A 22253-nucleotide genomic window follows, 5' to 3' on the forward strand; every position below is an offset into this window, starting at 1 on the left:
ATGCTCCAGGACATGTTCTCCCCTGGGGAGGACTCCAGCATCCTTTGGCACCCTGGGAGCGCAATGCTTAATCTGATTTCCCCCATGGAAAAGAGGAGCATGAGGGCTCCGCAGCACGGCACTGCAAGCTTTCCCGAGGGAATCCCGAAATAGGGATTCCCCCTGCTGGAGGGGAGAGAGGCGGGAGCCCACCCCGCATGGCCGCCTATTGTGGATAATTTAATGGCAGGAGCCCACCCTGCTTGGTATTCCAATGAGGAGGGAGCCTACCCCTCATGGCGGTTTTTATTCTATGATGGAGGCGGGAGCCCACCCCGTGTTTCATCGCTGCGGCCCGAGCCGATAAAGAAGACCCCCCGGGGAGCGCTCTGCATGACCCGGAAGTCAGGCAAGCCTTGCCTGGGACAGGGGTGGGGCCAATCACAAGCCGGAGAGGAAGTCCGGTGATGAGACGCAGGGTTCCCGTGTGAAAGGGAGAGCCCTGTGGAGCTGAGACCCAGGTCTAGAGAGGAGGCAGCGTACAAAAGAGAATCCAGGTGGGAGCTCACCCCGTGCTGGACTGTGCAGAGGAGAGGAGAGGGGAAGTGCACCGAGAGCCCCCATATGCCGCGCTGATTCCCTACACCACAGAGAACGGGAGGAGTGAGGCCAGTCCCGCAGCAGAGAGGAGCAGCACCGTGACCCACGAGAAGCCGGTGAGTGGGGCTCCATGGTGGTTCTGAGTAATGATGCTGGTAGAAGGCCCGAGTCTGAGCGGCTCCCTCTAGCAGCGGGCCTCTCCAATGTTTGGGGGCAGTTTCTTCGTGGTGAATAACAGGCCCCCGTGGGGGCCCGAGGGCCAGAGTTGCCCGCCCCTTTCCCTGACGGCAGTCCATAGCGGCCCCGGATGGCAAAGGGCTGCTCCAATAAAGGGGGCATATTTTGTTTAAGGGCCCTACTGGGGGTCGCAACGGCCAGTGGTGCCCATGCTGCCACGTGTGGGGGCATAATTATCTTCTTAGCCTGGGGTCTTCAACGATGGGCACAATTATTTCCTAGAGGGCCCAGAGGGGCCCATGTCTGCCCCCGTGGTGTGGCACAGTGGTGCCCACGTTTTTGCAGTTACTAGAGAGTCCCTGAGAGGGACAGAAGTGGCACAGAGGTGCTAAGCCTCATGTGGAGATGCCCAGTTTCCCAGCAAGTAGTGGGCAGCTGCAACGTTTAGGCCATTTGTTTCTTTGGGGGACATGGATTGTAAGTTAGGAGTGAGATGCACTCCTTTGTCCCATCCCTGCACAGCTGCGCAGCACCTAGTGCCAGCTGCCACGTATAGGTTTGCACAGTGGCGCAATTGGATTCCGCTGCTGTGGCAGCGCGCCCTGACATTCTGGACACATTGCATTTGAGTCCTCCTTTTCTGAGATGGCCAGTTGGCCAGAGGGACTGGTAGATTTATAGGGCGCCAGGCCCTAATGTGATTTATGTGCTAATGTGATGTGGTGCTAGGAAATGTAATGCATTTAGTATGTTTTACGCACCCTGTTTGATACCTCTAAATATTGTTTATGATTATGAGCTTGTTTTGCATATCATGTGTTTATGCTAGTTAGATTATGTTTCACTGTGTGATGTATGCCCCTAATGTGAGTTATACTTAGGAGGTTAGGGTCTAATGTGTTTAGACTTGAGAGATGATTTGATAATGTGTTTATGCTGGTGAGGTTGGCGCAGAAGGTAATTCACACCTGATGTGAGACTGTGCATAATGTAGTTTATGTGACAGGCTGATGCGAAGTACAGTGTTTACCAGTATTTACTGGTTAAACATTTATGATCTATTTTACTTTTACCAAGTTTGCTTTGTGATGGTTCTGACAGTGATCCATGTGACCCTGTCAGGTGTAAATAATTTCCTTGTAAATATTGCCCATTGCCAGTTGGCACAGTGTATATTGTGTGAGTACTATTCTAATGTGTTATGAGAATACAAAGGTTATTTTTTACATAACATGGTGTGGAGTTCCTTTTGTAGTGTGCCTGGGATGTTGTTGCTGTGTGCGTGTGCAGATGCTTTACACATGGCCTCCGGGATAAGCCTGACGGCTCGTGGCAAGCTACCAAGGGGGTGAGCAGGGGTTATCTTTGGCGTGTAACTCCCCAGCCCTGACTAGAGTGGTGGTTTCTGCCTGGCTTTGATGCAAGCCTTAGCCAACCAGAAATCCCATTTCTAATACTACCAAACAATTATCATGCAGGATATGTTGTTTAACAGATAATACTTCGGCTCCCTGGAAGCTGATCAAACAAAACTTATAGCAGAGTGGTTTATATTAGTCATGACACAAAATCTATGGAGTTGAAACAGACATGGGTGTTGATTGAGAGCTTGGCAGAGACAGTACTGTGTGGCGGAGTACTAGGACTGCTAAACTGATGGTCCACATGCTCAAGTCATCATTTTTACGAAGGTGGTACCTAAGCAAGTTATGCCATCAGAAACTACACATTGTTGCCTGAAAGAGCTATAAATGTTGGCGTGGGTGAAGCACCGTATTTCAATAGGATGGTCTAATGTTATAATGTTCAGTTTGGAGCAACCAAAGATACCCCAACAGAAAAATAAAAACGCACAGGGTCATGAGTTTTTTTTTTTCAAAAAGTAGCTCCCGTTTAAGGAGTTTGCTTTTGAAAAACGAAAACGCTTGCTGAACAGCCGCCTAAAACATGATGGCTGTTCTTCAAACGTTCAGTGCCATCGCGGGAGCCTCCATTACAGAGTCTCCTCTGAAGGCACAGAAATCTCCAGAGGGCTTGTAGAAAGCTCAAAATACGGTGGGCACTAGTCTAACTAGGGTGTCTAGCTTTAACAGTGGCAAATAGCACAGTTTCACTTATCAAATAGAAATCCTCAGAATTGTATTGTGAGTCAGCATTAAGCAAATTGTGAATGTATTCTTTTTTCTCTTTTCTCCTGTCTTCTAAACATCACCAACAACCCAGTGCAAACCACCAATATCCCTGGACTGAAACTACCACTTTGCCATGGCTATATCTTTGCTTAATGTCCTACCAACAAATGAAGGTCAATACAAAACAGAAGATGAAACCTCCAGATCTTTCAAAGACTTCTCCATAGATTTTCCAATGCCTGAACTCATCTCTCACCCTATCAAGTCTGATGTCAACATCCTTCTAAACACCTTCAACAATTTTTAGGAAAGCTTTGTGAACATTCACGCCATAATTACATGAAGCAATTACAAGGCAAACTCTTCAGCACTGTGGTACTCTAAAGATGTTGCTGACAATAAATAAACCCACTACAGACTGGAAACAAAATGGAAGAAAAATAGAACTCTTGAGGACCTCTGGATATGGTTCCCGCTCCATGAAACATGTAGACCACTCATCAAAGCAATCAAATGCAAAGTGCTGTACTAAAACCACAAATGAAGCAACAGTAAAATGCTGTTCAATGCAAGCATCATGCATTGCATAAACCTACCGTCGGACCCAACTGTTCCACACTCCAAAGACACGTACAATGCCATCAATCACTTATTTAGTGAAAAAATACATAAGATCCCACAGCACATCAAAACACCAGTCCTGCTTCATCTCTTACCAGTGCACATTTCTGCAGAGTACTGCAATGGTCAGTCTTCAAAGCCCTATCTCTCGCAGATCTTGTTGACATACTCCACTCCTTCAAAGCCAATTTTTATGAACATGTCTTATAATCGTCCTTCATCAAAGCTCTCCCAAGGCGACACTCTCTTACCCCTACTTTTAATTGACAATGCCTCCCTAACCCAAGATTTCTTCCCTGAAGATCTCCAGACACGCCAGATCCTCCAACTTCATGAGAAACGTACACTTGACTCAGATGACCTCGCCAACTACTAGCCCATCACTCACCTACCCTTTATGTGTAAGATAATTGAAGAATTCGTTTATTTTAAACTCCAAGGTAACATCAAAGCTAACCATCTCCTGCATGACTACAAATCTGGTTTCATATCACCCTGCAGCAAGGAGACTCTGCCCTATACTTTGTAGATGATGCCCTCTTGGCCACAGATGAAGATTACCCATTACTACTGATATGACTGTACCTCTCAGCTGCCTTCAACACAGTTGATCACCTTACTCTCATCTCAACCTGGAGTCTCAAATTGGATTTACTGCCATGTCCTTCACTGGTTCTTCTCCTACCTTTCCAATTGACATCAGTTTGCTCATGTGAGCACCTCCAGTTCACACAAAGTCCCGCAGGGTTCCAGTCTGTCTCCTGTCATCCTCAACATTTACATGGAGCCGCTTAGTGTTCTATTCACAGGAAATAACATCAACATTCACCAATAGGCCAATGATACAATGCATAACTCTACTGGAAAGTCTCCTCTGCCTTCACATCATACAGACCTGGATGTCCAGCACCTATATGAAGCTCAACCCCACCAAGACAGAATTCCTATTATTTGCGAGTAACACCGAAGAAGATACAGTTGAAACCTGGCTCAATGACATGAACATTGATGGCTGCTAACCTTAGCTTTCACCGGATGCCAAGTCACTTGGTTTCATCCTGGACCCTAACCTCACCCTCAAGGATTACATTGCAAAACATCAAAAACAGCCTGGTACAATTATTTTGTCTAAATCAAGATAAACTTTTTCCTCCTTAAGCAACTTCAGAGCTGCTGTTCTAGAAGTACTACTCCTGCATCCGGATGGTGCCAATGCCATACTCCACACTGGCACCCCTTCGGGGGATCCTACATGCAGCAGCACATCTGGTCCTGAAGAAATATGATCACATGACCCCCATACAGGTGGTACTCCATTCCCTCCCCTTACTGTCTTCATTTTCAAAACCAGCTGCACCATTTAAAAAGCCATCGCAACCTGTATAACCGTTTTCTTGGATGCAAGCCCACTATCTCTTGTAGCTCTTAGCACACCTGTAGCTGGGACACCATCAGACTTCAGACAAAAAAGTGTTAAATAGAAAAACCTACACAACAGTCCTTTTTCCCACTAAGCACACAGGATCTTGAAAAATATCCCTGTATGCATCAGGACTTCCCCAAAGCTGCCCCCCTTTAGGAAAGCTCTGAAAGTTCACCTCTATAAACAATACTGCATCACAACCCAGCTTTCACTCCTATTACTTGTTGACTTTCTGCCTTTAAATTGTCTTTGACCATCTACACTGCTCCCCTGCCTTTTGGTTAGGTGTGCAATATAGAAACATCATAAACATGCATACATAAATCAGACTCTCCCCATTTGCTCTCTTAATGATAAAACTGCACTCTTAATGATAAAACTGTTCTCTTAATGATGAAACTGGGCAAACATTACCCAAATAATGTATGACAACTGGCTTTCAAAGGGTTTCTCAAATAAGTATTTATTCTAAATCAATTCATTACATCTGTATAATTAACACTGCAAATCTACCTTTGAAAGTTAGGATACTGAAAGACTCCATGATTAGACACCTAATATCAGACCTTGCCTCCTTCATATTTAAATCACTGGTCAAGAAACTGCCGATAGACACAGACATATGGTAGAAATTGAAATAACATAGGAAATGTGGCTTAATATCTGGACTAAGGCTGTGAAACATTCTAAATCGACTGAACTCAGGGCAAATTGACCTGTGAAATGTCACCACTGGTATCTTGCATGAAGCACGCTTAGTGAAATATAACCGAAGATATTGCCTAAATGTTGGATAAACTACTGCAATAATAACCATAAGGAAGGGCCCTATCCAAAGTAGGCTGGTGTTCCTGCACCCAGATTTTGCGGGGTGTGTGGCTACAGCATACGCCATTTTACCGGCCAGTAAAATTGATTGATAATATCGATTGACACTTTGGCTGCAAAAGTAGCCAAGCCTCTGTCCCTGCTCCCCTAGGCAAGGAGGATGCAAGTAAACCCCCTGCCCCCGACCACCACCAGGGCACCTTTCCCAATCTCCCAACTCCCCTCCCTCTCTATGCCCTCCCAGCTTCTTCGCAAATAACATTAACCACCACTACTCAGGGCACATGATACATTTGCGAGTTACACTCCCAGAACAGGAAAGTTCTTCTACATTCTGAGGGGTTGGGGGAATGGGGGGAAGGGGGGGAGGGCTAACCTCTAATTCTCTACTTGCAAGGTTCTACTGAGGTATTACAGCACACTTGTAGAGTGTGCAGTCTTCCAGAACCGTGCAACTTTTGGTCACTGCCCAAAATTGTGTGTGCTGTACTGTAAATGTGTAGTCAGCTGAGGGCGGAGTTTGTAATTAGCAAAAGAAAGAGCCATAACGCTAATTTACTCTAGAAAGATGGCAACATACAGTAGACTGCCGAGGCATTGAATAATTTTTTTGTTGGTGATGCTGCCTGTTGAATATTCTAATCAAGTGGAATACTAAATCTGTCGAGACTAAGTAACAAGTAAGTAATATTGCAATAGTTAAAGAGCATGGAATATTATCCAAACAAAAGTGATACACATACCGTTTGTAAATGGAACCACAGGTCATTGTAGTCGGTGTTATTATATGCAAATGCGGTAAGATAAGACTGTAAAAGAATAAATATATATGTTTATTTTCATGCAAACACTTCGTAGTCACGTGAATCACTGAAATTGTTTTCCAAAGTAGTTTCTGCGTTAGTGTATGAATACATTTTCGAGACATAATGTTCTACTTCTAAAGACACAATTAATGAATTTATGTTTGCTTTTGCCTATTTTGCCCCTTTGATTTGAAAGTAAAGCTTTAGGTTTCCAAGGACAGATAATCAAGAAAAATGGGAGCAGTTGCAGAAAGATGGAATAGAAGTTACGATGAAAGATCTTCCAGGGCTATGGATGTGAAAAACATTTAGGGGCTTATTTACAAGAAACCGAAGCATCTATGTGTTAGAGCAGCGATGCGTACATTTTCTTGTGCTTGGCAAAAAATCTTTGAGCTAGCATTGATACGTCTTAATTACAGTATGGCGCACCATGGTGCAAGGATTGACAGATGCGCCAGAAATTCTGACGTATCTGTCGGCGCAAAAGTCACGCATTGCTGGAGTTGTGTCGCAAGCATGACACAGCTCCAGCAATGCTTGAGGGAGGCCTATACTTAATACACTGCACCACTCCTTATGCCTGCTCTAAGAAGGCATAAGGTTTTGACGCAGTGGCATCCTAGAAGTGGTTCAGTGAAATCTTGTAGATTTCACTGCCCCACTTCTACGAGGCTTAACACCGTGGGAATGCCCACCCTACATACATTATACCTGATGCAGGTATAATGTGGTGCAGGTTTTACAAGGTGACGCACCTCCCTAGATGCGCCACGTTGTAAATTGGCTGCAACCTGGTGCATTGTCTACACCACAGATGCATCCCAAAAAGTGACGTAACTGTGGTGCAAAAGTATCACAAGGGGCTTGTAAATCTGCCCCTTAGACTTCTTTGTGGGTAAAGTGGAGAAAATCTGCTTAATAATAATCGGTAAGGCTTCAGAACGTCAATATCCTGAGATATTCGTGAGGACATCAGCTCTTCATCTCTTCCTGGCCTGTTTCGCAATCTGGATTACAAAGCTTGTTTCTACTCGTAGCTACTTTAAGATGATCAAAAGCTCCTTGACTTCAGACTTTGATCTTGGACTGGCAAATCAATTCAACCTTCTTCCTGATTGGGTGCCTGTGACATTAATGCAGCTATGTTATAGTCAATTCTTACGCCAAGGAAGATGTAAGCTTTACAGTTACACGCTCTAGAGTGTGCTCACCGTTTCAGTGACAGGCTTCCATAGACTTCATTGCTCTAGTCTTTTCATTAGATGACAACTGGGATACTAGGTGATGAGCCAAAGAGACTAGGAATGTCTCACAAAGACAACAATCATCTCTAAGCAGACTTTTTGGTCATATTGTTTACTTGTATGATAAATTTGTCTGGCAAATATCCATCTGAGGTTTCCAGTAAAAGAGGTGTGCATTATGGCATCTAGAGTCTAATAACATGATTAGTGTTTTAGCTTTATTGAAGCAATATCAATGACATCTAATTCACAAATAATAGTAGAGTATTTTGTGACAATTTGGCATTTTCCTCAATCCTAAGTTTTTCCTTGGTGATTATGGGTTTCATCGATGCACACATGGTAGCTGATGCTGCATTTCTTGAGAATTGTCGATATAGACATTGGAAACATTCATAGGTAGACAGGAGTCCTAGGTTCATCACTTGTCATTTTTGAACATTCAGAGAAGAAGACTCCTACTTTCACCACCATATTTCCACAATGGGGCACTGTCATTCCATCTCTCAAATCGGCCATCATCCTTCCCATTCTTAAAAAACCCGGTGCCGACCCTTTAATTCTTGAAAACTATCGCCCCATCTCTTTGCTGCCCTTTCTGGGCAAGGTACTAGAGCACCATGTGACCAAAGCGCTTGGCACCTCTGTGGAGGAGAAAAGGGTATTAGCCCCCCGTCAGGCTGGCTTCTGCCCCGCACCCTCCACGGAGTCCGTAGTGTTATCGGTCCTTGACAACCTCAGAGAGGGCATGGACACCAACCACCCCCAGGCCCTGGTCCTCCTCTATCTCTCCGCCACCTTCGACACGGTTGACCATTCCATCTTACTGTCCCGTGTCAGGGCGGCGGGGATTGGGAGTTTGGCCTTGGTCTGGCTGTCCTCCTTCCTGAGGGACCGCAGCCAGGCGGTACGCCTGGGTGACTATTTGGCAGACTTCTGTGTAGTTCATTGCGGAGTCCCCCAGGGCTCCTCCCTCTCCCTGCTGTTATTTAATTTGTACATTGCCCCCCTCATTTTTGCCCTTCAACAGACGGAGGTCTCCGTCTACAATTATGCGGATGACCTCCAGCTCATTTTCTCTTTATCCACATCCCCCGAGTCCATGTCTAACTTCCAAACGGTGATGCTTTTTATCCAGGACTGGATGAACTACAACCACCTGAAGCTAAACCCCCACAAAACTGAGCTGGTTCTGACAGGTGGTTGCTCCAGTCCCTGGACCCCTCTCCTCTGGCCCCCCTCCCTGGGTCCTCCCCCACCCTCTTCATCTGTTAAAACCCTCGGTTTCAAACTAATTGATCAACTCACTCTTCACTGCCAAGTTAGCTCTGTGGTGTCCTCTTTTTTTCTTTCACTTCGTACCATTCGCAAAGTTTCCCGCTTTTTTTCTTTCTCTGCCCTTAAGCTCATAGTCCTGGCAATGGTAACCTCTCGCCTGGACTATGACAATGCCCTTTACTGTGGCATGCCCGCCTACAGCATGCGACAACTCCAGCTGGTCCAAAACCAGGCGGCTCGCCTGGTCTTCAACTTGGCCAAATCCCATCACGTCACTCCCCTCCTCAAATCCCTTCACTGGCTCTCTATCCGCGAACGAGCCCAGTTCAAGCTGGGCTGCATCACCTTTCAGGCCCGGGCCGGCGTAGCCCCTGCTTTTATCTCTTCTGAAATTAAACCCTACGTCCCTGTCAGGTAGCTCCGCTCATCTGCCCAACAACTGCTCACAGTTCCTCGCTTTAAATGCAAAAAGTGGGGTGGCACGAAATTTTCCACACTCGCCCCCGCTTTTTGGAACTCTCTCCCGGCCCACCTCAGATCTTGCCCTCAATACCAACTCTTCCGTAAGGCTTAAAAAACTTTTCTCTTTTCTCAAGCTTTTTCCCCATAAACTGCTCCTTTGATTTCTGCCCTCTTGGGCTCAGTACCTTATAGCGCCATGAAGCCGCCAGGTGTACGTGCGCTTTATAAATAATTTTAAACTTAAACTTAAACTATGTAAGAGCTTTCAGGTATGCTTGTTGGCTATAGTCAAGTGGAGGGTCAGCTAATGGCTGACACTGAGATGAGGCAAAGCAGAACAGAATACCGTTGGTGGCTACAAACAGTTTTGGCAAAAATGTTTTGGCCTTGAAAACAGCTAATATACCCCATTAGTAAAACAGGTGCTGAATCCTGCCATTTAATTAGGCCATGAGGTCGTGCTGACACCTCGCTTTTTTTCCTGTCCCGGAAGTTCTTGCCTGACTGGGATCCACAGATTCGTGGTTATGGTGCACGTACCACGTGGCTAATACGCCTGGACAGATGTAGTGAATTGCGCAACCCAATGTGGTTGTATGCAGTCCATACTGAACAGTCAGATTACTGGTTCAGTATCAAACTTTTTTGATTTATTCATGTGTTTTCCATGTTTTTTCACGTATTTACACTGAATTTCCGCAGTAGCTGAACAAACTGTCCCTGAAGAAGGCCGCCATACTATTTAGGTCACCTTGGCCGAAATATGTTGGTCTAGCTACACATTTGTCTCTAATGATTGGCACTTGTGTCATCAGCTCCTCACTGTTTTTAATCCTGACAACGGGTAGCTGAATAAAGTTACACTATAGCTAACCCTGTAGCCAGTTTTTTCCACTCACATTACAGCACTGCACCCTGTTTCTCTCTCTCTCACACACACACCCACCCACACACACACACACACACACAGCAGCCCACATTGGGGTTTAGTATACCCTGCCTGATTCAACAAAAACATCCCTGAGCTCCTCCCTCGTAGAGAGGGGGTTGCAGCCCACAGGAAGACTAGAACTTTTGTGTGAGGAGGCACCCCCATCATGAAGCATGACACCTCTGGTGTGTTAGGGAAACCGTCCTGAAAAGGGAATCCCCTCATTTTGCATGACGTTCCTCCTCTAAACAGATAACTGACCTCCTCTTTATCCAGACCCGTGGCTCTTTTCGTGAGTGACATTAATTGGTGGGGAGTTAGCTCACGCTGGTCCTTAAAACTCCTCAAGCCCTCAAGTGTATTTACCTCGCTGATAAGGCCATCTCAGTTATTTTCAACTTCTAGTCTCAGACAGATCTGTCTAGCTCTAAACCACGAGGGTTGGCTAAGAGACACTTTGGCATGTTAAGATCATCCACGGAATGTGACAACTTGTATCTTGTTTTTTCCAGTGTTTCTTCTGTCGCAACTGCAGTTCTTGCTGCTCCCTTCCTAGTGCTAGGAGTCCACCCTACGAAACGTATATCCCGAAATATCTGTGCCCTCCATTGTTTAATAAGAGTCACCTTAAGATGTTAAGTCTGGCTCAGAATTCAATACATGACATTGCACTGGCCTTTAAAAAGAAAACAATGTATCACCTTGTTGCTATCATGACAGTATTGTTGTGCACATTCAAGTGCCAGTGCAAAGAAAGCAGCTCAGTTTTAGTTTTACTGTTAAGGCTGGACAGCGCAGCTGTCTTAGGGACCTATTGTTATCAATTCATTAACATATACAGAGTGAGCTTCGACTGTCACCCTCTCTCCCCCTGCCTGTGATGTTTGGAATGCAAGCACTCCTTGGGAGCGCTCCTTCGGGCTTATGGCATTCCTAGGCATAAGGAGCGATTTTATACCTCAAAAGAGCATTGACTGCATCCTCACACGTCACATTATTTAGCTTATAGACACATATACAGAAAGCAGCCGGTTTTTTGTTTTTTTTGTTTTTAGGTGCCCGTCATTTTTGTAGAATGATCTAGTCCTGCTCAGGAAGGGGGAGAATTCGGAGAAACATTTTCAGTTTAGGACAGTGGTAAAAACTCTTGCTTTTCTCAAGGTGAAGAATTTTCGTTTCAGGCTTTAAAGCATCATAGAATTTGCAGTTGTTTATTAGATCTTAAAGAGAGGGATAGATTAGAGTAGAATAGAATAGAATAACCAAATGGGACGCACCGGTGGAAACCAGGATGTTTTCATTAAAATTAGATTGATAAAGAAAGAGGTAATAGGGTCAAATGGGAAACGAATCAAAGTGAAGAGTTTGCATTGGAACAGCTGAGCTCTGCCTACTCATCTTAGAATGGAACCCTCAGAGACTCTTTTTAGAGCTAAACTTAAAACTCATCTGTTTCCTTAATAACTGTCTTCTCTGACCGTCCCTTATCATTTCTCGGAGAGTTTTGTAGGCAATTAGCGCAGGGATACACAGTTGTGCAGCCAGGCGCTTTACAAATCTCTTATTATTATTATTATTATTAAAACCTGAAACTAACGTGATTATCAGTCTAACGTGATTAGTAGTCTAACGTGATTAAGTAGCAATGTTTACAATAATTGTTTAATCCACAAAGCACATTCTTTTAGTAAGCTGAAGAGCGTTCTTTAATTGGCCAGTGATCAATATTTACTTACGTTCAGTCCTTGCACAAACACCGGCTCTGACAAGAACTCTGACAGCATTCGAATAACCGAAGCTCCCTGTGGAAAGGGCAAATACGACAAAGCATGAGGGGCCACTAAAGAAATCGTTATACCTTTGCTTGCGCTTTGCTATCTTTGCAGATAATGGGTTTTAACTTCTTTACATGCAATTCAATTGACTCATGACAACTCTCTGGTATGTCTACAGAGAAAGGAGGACTACACACCGTAGTGCTACCTTGTCCATTTATCATTAATGAACCAGGCAAATAAATATGAATATTGCCTTCTTACGTAGAGTCAATGGGTTTCTGCAAGTAGTCCAACTCACAAAGATGTTTCTCAGCAAACTTTGTGAAGCCTATAAAAATATTGCAGGTTCATCAAAAAAGATTTAAAAATGGTTGCAAAGCATCTTCCAAAAGTAGTTTTATGAAAAAAATATTAGCATGTAAATTACTCTACAAATTTCCAAATTGTTGAAATTTTTGCTCACAGGTAACGTTTTCCAAAGAATATACATGTATAACTTCATTAAGCTGGGAAGTTCTTACCTTTTCAAAACTTTTCCAGTGGAATTATAACTTTGCAAACCCCTTGTGTTCTCTTTTCTTAGCATTCCCCTTACACTAATGATGGGCACTAGGTGCACTGACACACATACTGTAACAAATATGAAAGATTGCTCTTCATTATAATCCAGGATGCTGTCTCTGAGACAAACATTGTATATAGATGTAAATATTGTCTGTACTTCTTTCCAACGTGAAGCCAACAAGTAATTCTACTTGAATACAGAGAGGTACAAGATGTTGAATGTTAGACCTGTCAGAGTTAGGGTGGTCTTCCCCCAAATTCTTTGCCTACCTAACTCAGTTTTTACTGCACTTAATTTTTGTTGGCATTAGGACTCTGTGCACTTTACCACTGCTAACCAGTTCTAACATGCTTTTGCTCACTCCCCTAAACATGATTTGATTGGCATTTTTAATTGGAATATTTAATTTACTTATAAGTCCCTTGAAGAGTGGCATGCACATTCAATGCTATCAGTGAGCCTGCAGCACTTATTGAGCCAATCTAGTAGCACTCTAAAACATATCCCAGGCCTGCCATGGCAACCTGAATTCAGTATTACACTGCCATGTCATTTTAGCATGTAAACCTACTTGACAAGCCTTCAACTCCCCTATTGGTACATATACATCACCGCTAAAATAGGCCATAAGTAGCCCATAGGACATGCTAATGTGTAATTAAAAGACTGGACATGTTTTTTTAAGTGTTACATATGTTGATAGTGAAAAACTCCAAAATTCATTTTCCACTACTGTGAGGCCTATCCCCCCTATAGTATAACATTGGGGATTTCATATTACAGTTAATAAACTGTAATTCCTAATTGGGAGCAGGCACATATGTCACGTTTGGAACCTATGAAATTGAAATAATAAACCCTCTTCAATGGTAAAGTCACATTTTTCATTACAAGTTTGAAAATGCCACTATTATTAAAGTTGCGACAGTAATTGAACACCTTTGCTGATAAATATTTAGTCAACAATGCGTTTGAAACATATCAAGAATTGTAATTAGCTTGACCATATTTGTGATTTACTGGACCTCTGGCTCGCTCACAAACATTATACATATTCACTGTCCATATTCATTGGACAACATGACCAAAGAATTCTGTATAGTTTTTAGCCCACACAATTGCACATTAAACACTAAGGGCCTGATTCTGATGCGGGTTGGAAAGCTTCCCGACCGTATCGGTTTGGAAATGGTTTCCGACCCACTTGGATTGGGAGAGTCCAACCTACGGAGTACGATGCATCCGGATGCTTCCACATTCGATTTGGTTAGACTCCCATTGACTTCAATGGGAACATATGTTTCTAACAGCATCATAATTGGGCCCTGGGTCGGGAAGACACGTTCCTGATCTGATTTGGAAGGGGCAAATGCCATTAGGAGTCCTTCCTAACCGCATCAGAATCAGGCCATAGGTGGGAATGCTTTCCTAACCACATCAGAATAAGGCCCTAAATATACACTAAATAATAAACATACAAACATTTCTCCTCTGATTGAACATGAATAATATAGCAGTCAACAGCTTCTGAATGCTGGAGTTTTGGTATTATATTCCACTGATCAAAACCTCTTAAGAATTAAACATAGGCAATGGATTGTAGCAACCGATTATTTCAATCAAAGTATAGGCCCCTTATGTGCCTTTCAGGGTTGCCTGAATTAAGTTGATGAAGTTTCACCTACTCCCTAATGCAGCAAGGTTCACAATTTCTTAAACGCTTGACTTGGTAGTGCGACAAAAATTATAAAAGGAAAAATATTGTTTTAGAACCTTTTCTGAACAAGGAAGGATAACTCCAAGCCAGTTATTTGTTTACCTAATTTTACCTCTCTTGTAGATTTCCACAGTTTGTTGTTAAATTGTAGAAAATGCTAAAGTGATTGAAAGAACCATGAACTTGTGATTATGAGCAGTGCTTTATATAATCTTTTGGCGGAAATTGTGTTGATCTTTGTGACTTACAGATTTAAATGTCGAATCACTCTGTTTTTTTAGGAGTTGCATCCACTGCCGCTTGTAACGTACACCGATTATTGTTAATGTAAATCTAATCATAAGCGCGTTCCTTATTTTTTGCTCCATTTATTGATTTTCGCCAGCCACCAATGTCTTTTTTTATAACGGGAGAGAAAAGCAGCAACAATTCCTTGGGGCCTTCAAGTGCAAAAGGTGCCCTTCATTTTCACTGAAGACCCGGACTATCGGAAATGATTCAGCTATACAGGAACTAAATGTAGCCGTGATTGGATGGTTCATTCAATAGAAGCAGCACAAAGACTATCAGCTAGATTCATCAAAGACCCGTTTTGCGAGTCTTTAATAGCGATTCATAAGGAATCGCTATTAAGGACTTGCAAAACGGGATTCATGTAGGAATTGCAAAAAAAATTGCGATTCCTACATCTTCCTTATTTGTGATTAGCAAATTGCTAATCGCAAATAAGGAATACTCCCCATTCATTCCTATGGGCCTAAAGGCCATAGGAATGAATGGGGAGTATTCCTTATTTGCGATTAGCAATTAGCTAATCGCAAATAAGATTGCGATTTCAAGGGTGCCAGGTGTGTCCAAAGGACACCCTGTAGCACCCCTGAAATGCAAATTTACACAGGTGTTGCGCACACACATGTCCAAAGGACATGTGTGTGTGTAACATGCAACAGAGAAAAATGCACGAAAGTGCTTTTTTCTATTTTTTCGCTATTTACCACGAAGTCAGACTTCGTGGTAAATAGCGACCAAATATTGCGAATTCGCAATTTCAAATTGGTTAATGAATTGCATTTAAGGAATCTCTAATAGAGATTCCTTAAATCCAATTCCTCGCAAATATGCGATTTCACAAATAGCGATTTTTGCATTTGGGATGATGAATCCCAAATGCAATAATTGCACTCACAAAGGGCCAGATTCTCAGAATCTGGCCCTTAGCGAGGGCAATTTAGCTTGATGAATCTAGCTGTATGTCAAAAACAACTTGATTGAATTCTTGCACTACATCAAGCCATAAACGACAATCAAACAATTTTAGAAGCTAAAACACTACTTATGAAGGTTGAAAAAGAAATAAATGAATTCAAGGATTATACTATAAAGCAAAAACTCACAAACATTATACATATTCACTGTCCATATTCATTGGACAACATGACCAAAGAATTCTGTATAGTTTTTAGCCCACACAATTGCACATTAAACACTAAGGGCCTGATTCTGATGCGGGTTGGAAAGCTTCCCGACCGTATCGGTTTGGAAATGGTTTCCGACCCACTTGGATTGGGAGAGTCCAACCTACGGAGTACGATGCATCCGGATGCTTCCACATTCGATTTGGTTAGACTCCCATTGACTTCAATGGGAACATATGTTTCTAACAGCATCATAATTGGGCCCTGGGTCGGGAAGACATGTTCCTGATCTGATTTGGAAGGGGCAAATGCCATTAGGAGTCCTTCCTAACCGCATCAGAATCAGGCCATAGGTGGGAATGCTTTCCTAACCACATCAGAATAAGGCCCTAAATATACACTAAATAATAAACATACAAACATTTCTCCTCTGATTGAACATGAATAATATAGCAGTCAACAGCTTCTGAATGCTGGAGTTTTGGTATTATATTCCACTGATCAAAACCTCTTAAGAATTAAACATAGGCAATGGATTGTAGCAACCGATTATTTCAATCAAAGTATAGGCCCCTTATGTGCCTTTCAGGGTTGCCTGAATTAAGTTGATGAAGTTTCACCTACTCCCTAATGCAGCAAGGTTCACAATTTCTTAAACGCTTGACTTGGTAGTGCGACAAAAATTATAAAAGGAAAAATATTGTTTTAGAACCTTTTCTGAACAAGGAAGGATAACTCCAAGCCAGTTATTTGTTTACCTAATTTTACCTCTCTTGTAGATTTCCACAGTTTGTTGTTAAATTGTAGAAAATGCTAAAGTGATTGAAAGAACCATGAACTTGTGATTATGAGCAGTGCTTTATATAATCTTTTGGCGGAAATTGTGTTGATCTTTGTGACTTACAGATTTAAATGTCGAATCACTCTGTTTTTTTAGGAGTTGCATCCACTGCCGCTTGTAACGTACACCGATTATTGTTAATGTAAATCTAATCATAAGCGCGTTCCTTATTTTTTGCTCCATTTATTGATTTTCGCCAGCCACCAATGTCTTTTTTTATAACGGGAGAGAAAAGCAGCAACAATTCCTTGGGGCCTTCAAGTGCAAAAGGTGCCCTTCATTTTCACTGAAGACCCGGACTATCGGAAATGATTCAGCTATACAGGAACTAAATGTAGCCGTGATTGGATGGTTCATTCAATAGAAGCAGCACAAAGACTATCAGCTAGATTCATCAAAGACCCGTTTTGCGAGTCTTTAATAGCGATTCATAAGGAATCGCTATTAAGGACTTGCAAAACGGGATTCATGTAGGAATTGCAAAAAAAATTGCGATTCCTACATCTTCCTTATTTGTGATTAGCAAATTGCTAATCGCAAATAAGGAATACTCCCCATTCATTCCTATGGGCCTAAAGGCCATAGGAATGAATGGGGAGTATTCCTTATTTGCGATTAGCAATTAGCTAATCGCAAATAAGATTGCAATTTCAAGGGTGCCAGGTGTGTCCAAAGGACACCCTGTAGCACCCCTGAAATGCAAATTTACACAGGTGTTGCGCACACACATGTCCAAAGGACATGTGTGTGTGTAACATGCAACAGAGAAAAATGCACGAAAGTGCTTTTTTCTATTTTTTCGCTATTTACCACGAAGTCAGACTTCGTGGTAAATAGCGACCAAATATTGCGAATTCGCAATTTCAAATTGGTTAATGAATTGCATTTAAGGAATCTCTAATAGAGATTCCTTAAATCCAATTCCTCGCAAATATGCGATATCACAAATAGCGATTTTTGCATTTGGGATGATGAATCCCAAATGCAATAATTGCACTCACAAAGGGCCAGATTCTCAGAATCTGGCCCTTTGCGAGGGCAATTTAGCTTGATGAATCTAGCTGTATGTCAAAAACAACTTGATTGAATTCTTGCACTACATCAAGCCATAAACGACAATCAAACAATTTTAGAAGCTAAAACACTACTTATGAAGGTTGAAAAAGAAATAAATGAATTCAAGGATTATACTATAAAGCAAAAACACACACCACTTGAACAAGAGAATAAGAGACATTCAATATTGAGATAGTTTAGCCTTATCTTAAAGAAGGTTTCTACACTTGAGAAGAATTAAGAAGGGCAATACCGGATATCAAGGAAAATATAAGAAAAAATGTATTCCATTCTAAGAAACTTCATCTTTGCAGCCAATTGGTGAATCAGACAGTTGTGGAGTATCTTTAAATCAAAATTCAAACATAAAAATACACCGTTCTTTTTTAGCGAGAGGCCAACGAAAAATCAGACATGGGAAATGCGTACAAGATGTCAGTTTTACAAGAACCAATAAAATCATCAATGTAAACTTGTCATCTAAGAGCTTAACAATAGAAGAGAATTCCCTCCTTGAATTTGGACTATCCTTTATTTCCTCAATACACATCGACTTTGTATGCCGAAAAACGAAGGCTTTGGAATTCTTTAGGAACATTCACTTAAAAGTATTTTTTCTAACCATGAATACCATCAAGCAGAGGAACCAAAAGGGCCTACGAAACAAATCAACTTATGGACCACCATTAAATATTATTCTAAAAGAACTGTGTTTGAACAAGTAGTATTATCGGCTATCAGCCAGCTCAAAATAAGACAGACGATTTCAGCAAAAATAATATAACAAAAAATCACCAAAAAACTTTGCAAGATCTTAAAAATTACATAACAATTGTCATCAAACAGGTGGATTAAGGGGGAGCAGTACTTGTATGGTCAAGGGAGAACTACATTAAAGAAGGCCAATGATAAATTCTTGACCAAGAGGTTTACAGCGAAATAATGAAAAGATGAAAACAATCCCCCAGAACGACCTGTCATTTCAGGTGTGACTTGATCCTTGAATCAATCTCACAACATGTAGACACCTTTTAAAACCATGTATTAATGAGGTTCCATCATATCTATGGATTATGATGAACTTCATTAATGAAACTGAAGGGCACCTATTTGATTTCAACTTGTATTTGCTGGTTACATTTGATATGGTTTCTTTGTCCATTCAAATTCAACTACATTAGGGTCTAGAGGCCATAGAATTCTACTTGGACGCAAGACCCAGGCCACACAGAGTTCCCACACAATTCATACTGAAGTTGGCAAGTTTGGCACTTAAAATGTTTTTAAAAAAATGTTGAGGTAGATTTTTCTTTTCAGACTAAAGGGACTGTCATAGGTTGTTCTGTTGGTGCCGGAAATGGCAGTATTTTATATGGCCTTATTTGAAGAAAAATTAGTTTAGAACATCAATCCTTTATATTAAAATTTGATGAAGTGGCTGAGGTTCACAGATGATATTTGGTGTACATGGACGGGGGATGAACAAACCCTTGATTGGGGGGCGCTATAGGGCGCCAAGCAAGATGGCAGCACCTCTGTGAGGCTCTTGCGGGCTTCCATGCGCATGAAATTCTCTTCATCTCCCGAAGAATCCATATAACAAAGACTGCATTTTATTGCTGACACTCTGGTGCATTCACTGAGCTGCCTTGCTGCGATCGCTCCTACCTGTAGCCGGAGATAATCAGACTTCCTGATTACCCAGTGGAGCAGGCAAGATGGTAGCTTGACTCCGCTGCAGCCGTGCTGGATCACGACTGAGGCTGGGACGGGGACTTGTCACTCCTGTGGCATCGTTTACCTACGACCCCTACCTGCAGTACATAGTTTGCCGCTGCCAGCTTCCCGCCTGCTTTGGGGTGGGTTGCTGAGACCTCCATCGCCGCCTGTGGGAGACGGGGCCCGACGACCGCCCACTCGGCCTGCCGTGATTGGAGCGGGCTGCGGAGTGCGGACGACTGTGGGCCTGCATCTACGACCGGAGGACCTCAAGGCAGAAGCGGACCATGCCGGGCCGCCCTTCCCTGCCGCTGGCTGCGGGACCGCTTCGAGACTTGTGCTGTTCCCCCTGCCTGTGGCACACTTTCTGACTTGCGGGGCCCTGGCGAGCGGCCGGTCTCATCTGGGAGCTCCTAAGACCTGGAGACACTGCTGGTAGTCCCTGGCGGGTGCAGATTACACTCGTAACATTGCTACGGACACTACCAAGGTAGGGGACGACTATACTGACGCTCCGACGGCTCAGCGTACCGCATCCGGGCTGTCCGTGGACCTCGCAACCTCTCCCCTCTTTGGCCATGGGATATAAGATTGACCATAAACGCACAAGGCCATTACAATTGCACCCCGTGGCCGCGACCCGCCCCCAGAACTCACTTTACCCCCACCACCTGAAGCACACCCAGGATGCACTGGACTGAGCCCTGTTCCCCTCTTTAAAATACTGGGGGTGCTTATACACAGAGACGTTTCACCCTAACCCACCGGGACTGGCGGCCCACCGCAGTGGCTCACACGCGCCCGATACGCCGTTGATCAGGACGACTCAGCATTTTAAGCCTGCCATGCCTGGTGGCATGGAAAATAAGGCTGAAGCCACAGAAACCCTTCAGGGACCTGCACCTGTGGGGGAACCCACACTGCTGGCACAGAGATACTTCTGAGCGGCCCTACTCAGCGCTACTCCTCCATACACTCAGCAGTCCCCATTGACAACGCCCAGACAGAAGAAGGCTTAAACTGACGGTGAGGCCTATGTGGGTGGCTGCGACTCCCTAACGCTGGATCTACAAGCCCAGGACCTCTGGGCATAACACAAGGGAACTATTATTCAATTTTTGCCAGCCTTCTATCACTACCAATCTCTCGCACACTGAGACGCGTCCAGCGGGGTGGAACCTGAGACACAACCAACACAATCAAATTGAGTACTCCTCCATAGGACGACTGCTCCGCCGCCCCCCTCCTACTCGGCAGACATGGGGAAGCCAGACGGGCGGCAGCCAAAACTCACCGTTGATGCGCGCAAGTCGACCCGATGCCAGACGGAACCTGACGAAGATCAACAAGAGGCTCCATCCACCTGCACTGCTGATCTCAAGGAAATACTCTTGGTGATGCAGTCGAGCTTAAACTCCATCGAATCTAAAATGGATTCCATGAATGCCTGTTGGACTTGACCCTTTTTGCAGGGTCATCCCTGAACTTTTTGCCTTCCTCCTATATTTTTTCTGACCTGTTGTTGGCTATTTTATGACTCTGGGCACTTTACCACTGCTGATCTAGTGGTTCCCTGATTGGATGTTTGGTTTACTGTCAGACCCTAGTACAGTGCACTAAGTGTACCCAGGGCGTGTGATTCAAATGCTGCTAGTGGGCTTGCAGCACTGGTTGTGCCACCCACAGAAGCTGCCTTGTAAAATGTGTCCAGGGTCTACCATTGCAGAACATGCGTGCAGTCTGGTACTGTCATGCTGACTGGGCAATTGCACCCACTTGCCAGTCCCTAAACCTTCCCTTGTCTTCATATTAGTCACCCCTCTGGTAGGCTCAAGGCCAGGGTGAGTTGTAAGTATTAGGTTGGACAGGCCCTGATGTGTGTGGCATGTCCTAATAGTGAATTACAGCCATTTTCGCTTTCGGTTATCTGTTCTCCATATGCCAGAATGGGCTGTTAGAATTATTACACTTTATAATCCTAGCAGACTCAGAGAACATGGTAGAAATTCGAGTTTAGTATGCCTGGACTCAGAATAATAAAATACATATTTTAGTAAGGTTTATCTTAATATTCTGTGTTTGCAAATACCACTTTTAGAAAGTAGGTATTTGCTTGCCTAACCATTTGAACCCGCCTCTGCTAGGTTGTGTATTCCTTGTCTGGGTTTGTGTGTGACAGGACTGGGGAATTCCAGGAGACAGGCTGGGGCAGCCCGGCGGTGAATAGGGAGATCTGCATCTAGATGGGAGGGAAGAGTTGCACCTGGGACCTGAATAGGGCTGGGCCTTCCCTCTACAATGTTGCCCCCCCCTGTGGTATGTCTGATGTCTCTGCCCTGCACACTGAAAGAAGAGAAGGAAGACTGTCAACAGAGTGCTCCTGGACTGTACTTGCTTTCCACAATGCTGGCTCCACCTCCTGTGGGGCGTCTGATGTGCCTGCCCTGCGTGGTGAAAGGAAAGGAGAAGTCTGGAAAACAGAGTACTACAGAACTGGCTTGAACTGGGCACAGGCCCCTCTAACCTCATAAACAAAGGATTTTGGGGTATAAGTATTGGGACCCTGAGCCCATGAAATTAGATCACTCCTGGAAATGACAAGACAAAACCTCTGCTGAGGAGAATGAACCTGAAGAAACTGAGGAGAGACTATTCCCAAGCTGAAGTGCTGCTTGGGG

At 43.6% G+C, this 22253-nt stretch overlaps 1 protein-coding gene across 2 annotated transcripts in view; it reads right to left on the reverse strand.

Moving 5' to 3' along the window:
• Nucleotides 1-22253, reverse strand: part of LOC147733566 (aminopeptidase Ey-like) — a 259251-nt gene that overhangs the window by 123134 nt on the left and 113864 nt on the right. For both annotated transcript variants that reach the window (XM_086958152.1, XM_086958153.1), the window contains exons 8-9: nucleotides 12221-12286; nucleotides 6504-6569 (exon numbers count right to left, since the gene is read on the reverse strand). In XM_086958152.1, coding sequence (XP_086814278.1) covers nucleotides 6504-6569; nucleotides 12221-12286 — 132 coding nt within the window. The remainder of the gene's footprint in view (nucleotides 1-6503; nucleotides 6570-12220; nucleotides 12287-22253) is intronic.

Source organism: Lissotriton vulgaris, chromosome 2_1 (assembly GCF_964263255.1).
Source record: "Lissotriton vulgaris chromosome 2_1, aLisVul1.2, whole genome shotgun sequence".
Taxonomy (NCBI): Eukaryota; Metazoa; Chordata; class Amphibia; order Caudata; family Salamandridae; genus Lissotriton; species Lissotriton vulgaris.